The 8920-nt window shown below is 35.7% G+C and overlaps 1 protein-coding gene across 1 annotated transcript; it reads left to right on the forward strand.

Annotated features, from left to right (window-relative positions):
* The first annotated feature begins 2379 nt into the window (after window positions 1–2379).
* LOC115973442 lies at window positions 2380–7276 on the forward strand. The gene is made up of 5 exons (XM_031093703.1): window positions 2380–2667; window positions 2888–2960; window positions 3690–3754; window positions 4362–4471; window positions 6853–7276. Exons 1-5 carry the CDS (start codon window positions 2548–2550, stop codon window positions 7100–7102), a joined length of 618 nt encoding a protein of 205 aa, XP_030949563.1. The 5' UTR covers window positions 2380–2547; the 3' UTR covers window positions 7103–7276.
* The last annotated feature ends 1644 nt before the right edge of the window (window positions 7277–8920 follow it).

The following is an 8920-nucleotide window of genomic DNA, read 5'->3' on the forward strand; positions in this document are numbered from 1 at the left end:
CAAAGCAGAATGAGACCTGGCAGAAATGATGTGGGAGCAAAAGGAGACAAACGCAAAGGGTGGTGGAATGAACACACAAGGGCCGAAGCACCACCCATTTGTACCCAGTCAATACAGGAGAGGTGGGCCTACGGTCAAAGGAATCAGAGGGTGTGGTTTGGTGGTGAGGGGAAAAGGAATCTATTTTGGGATTCTTGCCAAGGCTTCTTTTGGGAAAAATGCCTTGCTAGGATGACATTTTGTCCAAAAAAGGTAAGCAAAGGGTTGTGACCACTTGATGCATGCCATAGAGGTAGATAGAGAGAGGGACTCAAACCCTTATCCATTCGGGTAAGGTGGGAAAGATGAAGGGAGAAACAAAACAAAGAGGAGTTTTGTCCTAGAATGGGGAGTGGTACAGCAAGCACACTTTGAGTAGAGGTAGTGGCCGGGCAACCAAAAGGTTGGTGGTTTGTCCTTAAGGAATGCCCACAAGAAACCAAAAACAGTTGATGAAGCCTTAGGAGCAAAAGGGAGAAATCACATTGAATTAGTTCACTATAAAAGGAAGAGGTAGTCATAGATGAAGGGAGGAGAAACCCACGACAAGATAGTAGTAAGAAACTTAAAAGTAAGAATTAAATAAAAATGGAAGAAAGAAAGAAGAGAGGAGAAGGGAGAAAACATGGCAGAAATAGGAGAATGTATCAATAGACTATCTTTTCTCTCCCTCTTGACAAGCCCACTCTTTGAAACTCTATAAGTAACAACGCACAACCATTTAGGTCTTTTTTCCAGAATGCACAACTTTGATGGTAGAAGCTTGTGACAAGATTGCCCGTGTTGGGGTTCGAATTCCTTCTTAGACCATTTCCTATTGAAAGATTTGACCTAGGATTGAGGTGGTGAACTCATGCAATCCTATTTGCCTAGAGTTGCTATCACCGTCCTGCTATAGCTCCTTTTAACTTGTTTATCATCTGTATTGATATTTGTTTTGCCGTAGCACCTTTTATAGTTAGCTATTCTGCTATGGTACCTTTTATTATATTTGCTGCAATACCTTCTGTTATATATGCCATGGTACCTTTTATTATATTTGTTGTATTATTTGTTTTGCCGTGACATCTTTTATTATATTTGTTTCGCCTTGGTACCTTGTATTAGTTGTTCTACCGTGGTATCTTTTACTATATTTGCTATATCAGTTGTTTTGCCGTGGCACTACTTGCTATATTTGTTAAGATACCTAGTTTGCCACTGCACTCCTTGCCTTGTTTGCATATTGGGAACGTCTAGTTTGCACACAAATTGGCCTGCGTCATAATCCCATTGGGATAATAGGCTAGTCCCAACTCCTTAACCCACTACTCCACGGGCTTGAGCATAGCAGAACGGGCCCTGACCCATTAATGCAAAAAGGGCCCCCACACTCATCAAGGTTGGCACCTTGCCATTAGGAATGACAAAATACCTTTTCTTATTTACCCTTACTCGATTTGTCTCCTTACACAACTTTTTTCACTTCATGAAAAGATGGAAAAGGATCGTGATACACATGATTCGATTACATCTCTTCCTAATACTACGTTTTGAAGTAACTTAGGTAGAAGGAGGAATGTTTGACAAATGATCTGATCTCATTCTTATCTCATTCCAATTAGGGCTACTCACGAGTCGGATTGAATTGGGTATAACATCACTCATCACTCAACCCAATCAAATCAGTGAATGGGTCACAGACCCGTTGTTGATTGAATGGGATTTCCAATAGGCCAATGCCATCATTATGTTTTAGAGCCTTGTGAAACTTGAAATCTTTAAACCCTTTTCTACGTCATTGAAAAGTTTGAGCTCAATCTTACTGGCAGGGCCGACTCTATATTGAGGGAAAAAAAGCCTAAACCATTTCTTTATTATTTACCATTATTATTAATTTTTTTTTAGAAATACTATGTTTATAGTATTTTTACAATAAATCTTAAATGATAAATTGTTATTAGTTGTTACTGGTGAAAAAAAAAAAAAAATTTCAATAGCAAGTTTTAATTTGAAATAATAACAACTTACCGCTTATAATTTGTTGTGAGAGTGTCTTCTAATTTTTTTTTTCCCAAGTTGAACCATTTCAAACTCTGGAAAATTGAGATGGACGACCCAAAACTGTTCACAATTTTTGCCTATTTAACAAGACGTAAAGTAAAACCTTAATAATCGCATGCATGTTTGGCCTAAGATTTGTTTGTTCAGCTTTTAGTTATTCTTTTTATATACAGTTTTTAAAATTTTATTTAATTTTTTTCTCATTTTTTTTTTTCAAAATTCAAATATATTTTTAGCAAACCTTAAAAAAAAAAAAAAAGCTTTTTTTTTTAGAAATAAATAAATAAGCTGATGCTGAAGGTACATCACGAGTGACAGTGTGGGACACAGGGGAAAAAGGAAAGAAAGCACAAAGAAGCGTTTATTTTGGGTTTGGGCCTCCCAGAAACTTCGTGTTTGGTTGGTTACCTGGAATATTTTGCTTGTACCCGGAAACTCCCAAGTATGTCTTGATTAGAATCCACCATGCAGCGATTGAGGAGCTCAGGGAGCTCAATATGGGGCAATCTAGTTTCAACGCCCCGGTTGAAAAGGAAGGCTTCGAATACATGGGCTGCTGTGCAAGACGCCTTTTTTTCAACAAAGGTGTGTGTGTTTGTGTTTTTTTTTTTTCCTTTCTGGGTTCTACTTTGAGTCTGAGTTAATAGGTGTCAATTATTTTTTATGGGTTTTGTTTGATTGTGATTTTTTGGTTTTCGTCAGTGTCTTCTAGGGGTTTTTTGTGGGTTTTTAATTTTTTTTTTTAAATTATATATATATTTTAATTTTTAAATCTCATTTTTGTTGTTGGATTTTGGTGTTTTAGGATACATTTGAGAGGAACAAGGTGGTATTTACTGTTGGAACTTCCCTAGCATCAGTTGCTACAGCATGGATTGGTGAGTTATGCTTAAATTCATGTTTATTCCTCTTCAATTATTATTATTATTATTATTATTTCCTTTCAAGATCCATCTTGCTTTACGATCATGAAAATGATATAGGGTGTTTGTTAGTGGTTCGTTAAACTTTAGTAACAAATCAAATAAAGTGCCACTGATATGTATTTTGCAAACCATAATAGCGTGGCTGGCTTTTCTGTACATTGATCTAGTCATAATTGAAAAATTGGTATACTATTCTACTAATTATTGGAAAAGCCAATCCCTTGATTCAGTCAACTTAAGCAAATTCGAGCAAAATCAAATGCTTATGAAGTTACATATTCTTCAATGCATCCAGGTGCCATTGTGAGCCAAATCCAAGAGAATAGTTGAAGTTCAACACTTAATTGGTTGTTCTTGGGGAGGAATGATGACATAAATAAGATGCTTATATCTCACTTTTTGAACTCAGCATGTATATTTTTCCCAATTTGATAAATTTTGGATGTCTTATACTCATATCAATTCAGTGGGTGGCTGCTATAGCATGGGAAAGAGAGAATCATTAACTGAAAAAAGGAGGAAAAATTGATACATTCTAATTCTAGTATCATGAAAACATATAAAATTGTGAGTGCAATTGTCAGTGTTAGTTGCAAATGTTATCATTCAGCTTCATTAATTGTGTTTCCTTCCATAGTCTTTAGAAGGATGTCTAATTAATAGCACTATCTGATGGTGCAGGATATTCTTTACGTTACTATCATGAAACAAGAATTGATCAAAGGCTTGAAACAATCGAAAAAGCTGTGAGTAAATGTTGCATAATAGTAGATAGTTTTGACTCATTTTTGTTCTTTGCTTATGGATTGTACTTCATTCTATTAAATGAGAAAACATAGTTCCAGAGTAAAATTTCTTAAGCCGCAACACCCAACCACCACCACCCCCCCCCCCCTTTTTTTCCCCGCACAAGTATTCATGCTCTCTCGCTATGACATCTCTTTTCACCCAGTTAAGGGGCTCATGTGAGAGAGATGATGCATATGTCCGTGCAAAAAAACCTTCTCCTCTTGCCCACCAAAAAAAAAAAAAAAAAGAAGAACTTTCTACTAGTTTAATCTGATCTAGCTATGCTTGCACAAGCAAACTGGCCATTGTATTACCATTATGTGTGTTTTTATTCTTATTCCTTTCCTTTATTAAGAAACTAAAATAATTTGATGGTGTCAATTGTCATATGCCTTAATGTGAACATATTCTTTTCCCCTCATCTGGACTGTCTTTATTGCATGTTGGAATTCTTTGATTTCAGGGGTTAGGAAAACTGTTCATACTAGTATCTCTGCCCCTCCCCTCCTTTTTATTTGTGTTTTATGTTACATCTGAATTTATTTTTTTGTTGTTTTATGGCAGATGAGAAACAGTAATAATCTCGAACATTCAGAACTTAGAGAGATTGCTGGCTCGGGAAGTATCAGTGCTCCTACTTATTTTGCCACTGCTGGAACCACTTTAATTATTGGGTTTGTTCCCAAATGTTAACTCCAAAAATAAAGGCTATCACTTGATTTTCTCGAAATATAAAATTTATCTCTATAGTTATTCATGGTTCTATTTATTATTAGTTTTTACTTTAGTAGTATTGTTATGCTAGAACAAAGGGATAAATGATTTTTTATGGTCAAAATAAAATTCGGAAGTTACATAAATCTATAAAGGGGTCAAGGGGGTAATGTAGGATTTTTCAGGATGCAAGACTACAATAGATTTCGTGATGAGTTCTTGAAGGGTTCTTGAATAAGGATTGATGTTTAAAAGTTTTAAGTTAGAAAAGATTGAATCTTGATGGCTGTTTGGGGCTGAAACAGGGATAAAACTGAAAACAATATAAATAAAATACTAGGCAATCACACCTAGGTCTTCCTAAGCAATCACACTCAGGTAAGAGAAGCTAATCACACCCTCAAAGCTTGAAATAAGCTGCTGGAATTTTATTAGAACCACTCTCACTATGAATATTATTGAGTACAATAAAGCCTTTATATAGGCTATTGTTAAATAATTTCCTATAAGGACTAGGACTCCCAATAACCTATTCCTAGAATGACTAGGATTACTAATAACAAAAAAAAAGGACTTAGTAACTTCTAAACCAAATAGGAAAAGGACTCAAATCATAAAATAAGACTCATGGGGCTTTGGTACAGCCAAGGACCCATTTTAGATTTCTGGAAATTACCAGATTTCCGTTATTCTAGTAGAATTTAATTAAAACTGATCCAGCCGAAAATAAACAATAAAATAAGACTCGATTCAACTTTAGAATGACTAAGCAAGGTCCCAATAGTGCTCTCCATCATCCGAAACATCCCAAATTATGCTTGAGCCCTAGAACCAGATTTCCCTAGAATCTTACAGGCCTTTAAATGGGCTGTTACTTACGTGGTATCAGGGGTTGTACAGTTCTCATTTCAGATGGTACTTTATGTTTTTAAAAAGTTTTGACACCAAGGGGAGGGGGGAATGGGAGTTTTGAACTACTGACCTGCACTATTTTGGCACCTAGTGCAATTTGTAGGTGCTTTTTAGATGCATCGGTATGGTGAATCACAAAAATCACCAATAGGGATTGATTACAGTATATAATGAGAGCATAAAACTGGTTTCTTCGTTGTTTGGTGGTCTAGTTTGTTGGACTGATATGTTCTTTTTTCAAGGCGAGATTTATACGCAGGGATATGAATGTGAGCTAAAATGGTTCTTTAATCAAATTAATTGTTATGTGTAGTAGAAGTCCCTTATAGATGACTTATAAAAAAGGAAAAGAAAAAGAAGTCACTTATTGGATGTGTTTGCTTGACTTAATGCACAGTTTGAAGATTGAGCATGTTAAAGAGACTTTGAGTTTGCCATATGGATTTTGTTGGTACAGACTATACAGTCCTAAAGACTGCAGCCACAAACTACTATCCTTTATTTGTTGTTGGAAAGGTTCCTTGGTTTTGCTTAACAGTAGGATGAAGTTGAAATGACATACCTCTGTGGAGGAGTTGATAATGAGAATCAACTTGTAAGACCAGCAAAAGCAGGTACAGGACATGCAAGGGGCGATGTTGGTTCAAGAGGAACTCCTTTTCTGAACACAACTGATAGAATGTTGTTGTTTGGATAACATGTTGACATAATGAGCATGTAATAAAGATATAAGATGAGCAAGTGACAAATGCAAAGAAGGAATTGAAATTATTTGTCAGTTTTGAGTCAATTGCATCATTAGTTGCAGACAGGATGAGAGAAAGTCATGTGACAGATTTTCTATTTGGAATGACTATAAATGTACTTAGTACAAGCAGAAAACAGTTATCTGATGGGAGGAAACACGCAAGTAGAAGGGATGAGGTGAAGAGAATGGACATGTTAGGAAAGCTTCAGTTAAGGATGTGATTTTAGATAGAGATTACTGGCCCAAAAGGATAATATCTAGTTGACACCAACTAGTAACAATTATTTGTTTTTTTAAGTCAACTTTAAAAAAATAAGCATGTATTTCATCATGCTTCTTTGCCTCACCCCTTAATGGGAGATTGCCAAGTAGGATTATTGGATTCATGTTCTATTTCTGGAAATTCAGTCTGTGAGATTCTAATTGAGTTGATTGTACTTTGCATTTAGAAAAGCACTAGTTTAAGAGAAAAGAATGGAAAAGCTCAGGGGTTGTTAAAACAGATCATGAGAACAGCACTATGCTTGTGACATTCTTTTTAAGTTACAGGTAATTTGTTGTTTCCATGATTTTTATTTTTGTTATTTTCTTCTTCACTCTTAAACTGAAATAGAACTCTACTTTAACAGTTTGAAGGACTCTATTAGTTTATCACATGTCCACCTTTTTTCTAAACTGCAGGTATGGCTTGGGCTGGAGAGGTGGAAAGTGGTATGCAAATAGGAATTTCAGAAAGGAGCAGATGAAGTTGCTAGGACAGAAAAATCCTAGAGGTTGGCAGATAAATCCTAGAGGTTGGCAATTGCTTGGGCCGATAAAACCTAGAGGGTGGAAATTCCAATTCCTTAGAAGACGAATAACAAGATCCAAAGTGCCAGAAAATGCTGCCAGAACTACTGAAAAGATGCTTAAGGATGCTCCTAACCCTTAATTTTGGAGTAACTATCATTTGTAGTTGTTTTCAATATAAAAGGAGTGACTTTAGTTTTTTCTGGTGACTCCCATCAGGAAAAAGATTTTACTGATATGCTTTGATACCCATTAAAGGTTATTTTTTGTACTGGAATATATTTGTGGGAATATAATTTATTAGTTTCTTCGACTTCTTTTCCTCTCATATGCTAACAATACAAGGTTATGTTATCGTTTTTTTTGGTCTGCTTGTGAGTTGGGATCTTTTGTTGGTTTTCTGGAAACCTTTGTTCTCTGAAAGTGGTTGAAATACACTTCCATTTCTATGGCTTTATGGGTTGATTTATTCAACCTTTTCAGTCTGCAACGAGAGAGATGAGGAATATATGGTCTTAAAATCTCTTAATTTAATTAATGAAAGTCAACGCAATACTGGGATCCCTTGTTCCTTTTATAGCATATGTTGCTTGGACACAAAAGGCTGGTACGGTATAAACACTAGAAACTAAGAAGTTCTGTGAGCTGTGAAGAACAATTGATACAGCTAATGATAATATTGCATGCAGCATATTGTCGACTTAGGGTCTATTTGAGATCTGTTTATTTTGCTGAAACTGAAAATTTTTTACTGAAAGTACTGTAAATAAAGGTAAAAGTTAGCTGAAATAGTACAGTGAGACTTATGAATAGTACTAAAAAGTATAGTGGGACTCATAAATAATAGCAAAAATAAGTTGAATAGTAAAATAAGCTGGCAAAATTAATCATGCCAAACAGACAATTAGTTGCAAGAAGAAAATTTGAGACCTTTTTTAACATAGATGTTGATTATTCCTTCATGATAAATGAAGATGGATCAGGGCTTGTGGTTAAAAATTTCATATGAACTTTATTTATTTATTTTTCTCAATGACGAAGTCCGTTGGAAACAACGCCTTTGTAAGGTCTGCCATATATGCTACTCTAAATCATTTCATTACTATGGCGTATTTCAAAGACTCTTCTCTTTGTCACGTATGAAAAGAAGTTGAAGTATGTAATTTCATGTCTCACTCATGAGACGAAAGGCAACTGAAAAAAAGAATACTATTATCTGAAATGCACATGTTTTTGCCTAGTCTGATCGCTACAAGAAAAAGCTAGCTGTAGGTACTTCATGTTAGAATATAGAATCGTGGCAGCGACGAAATCTAAAGTTTGTTTATAGTTTAATGGGTTGATAATAGGAACAGGGTAGGCCCCATGCAGATGCCTTGTTGAAACCACTTGCAATCTGTTGACAAAAGAGGTATACTCCTCATGTGAATACTGAATTTTGTTTTTTTCTGGTTCTATGCAACTATAAAAATTGCCAGGACCATGAAGGTGGTTGTACTAGGAAACATTCGAACATTACATATGAAGATGGCCAATACTATAACTTCAATAATTTTAGTTATTCTGTTTTGTGGGTCGGCAGTTGGTAGTAGAACAAAGTTGATTTCAGTCAAAGGTCAGGATGGCATGTCTGCATTGGCACCAGTGCCTAATGATGGTATTTGTACATCAATGGTGGAGACAAAAGGCTATGTTTGCGAAGAACATAAGGTGATATGGCTGCATACATTACTGTTTGCTCTTCCAAGTGTTGAAATTTATAGCCGCCATTTATTGACAGTGTAAGTTGAATTTTAAATTGTTTCAGGTAACAACACAAGATGGTTATATACTTAGTATGCAGAGAATTCCAGCGGGGAGGTCAGGAAAGACTGCGGGAAAGAGGCCGCCCGTTTTGTTACAGCATGGCCTCTTGATGGTTGGTTATTTGTTCCATGAATGATTGGCTTTCTCATGATTC

This window comes from Quercus lobata, unplaced genomic scaffold (assembly GCF_001633185.2).
Source record: "Quercus lobata isolate SW786 unplaced genomic scaffold, ValleyOak3.0 Primary Assembly Scq3eQI_185, whole genome shotgun sequence".
Lineage (NCBI taxonomy): Eukaryota > Viridiplantae > Streptophyta > Magnoliopsida > Fagales > Fagaceae > Quercus > Quercus lobata.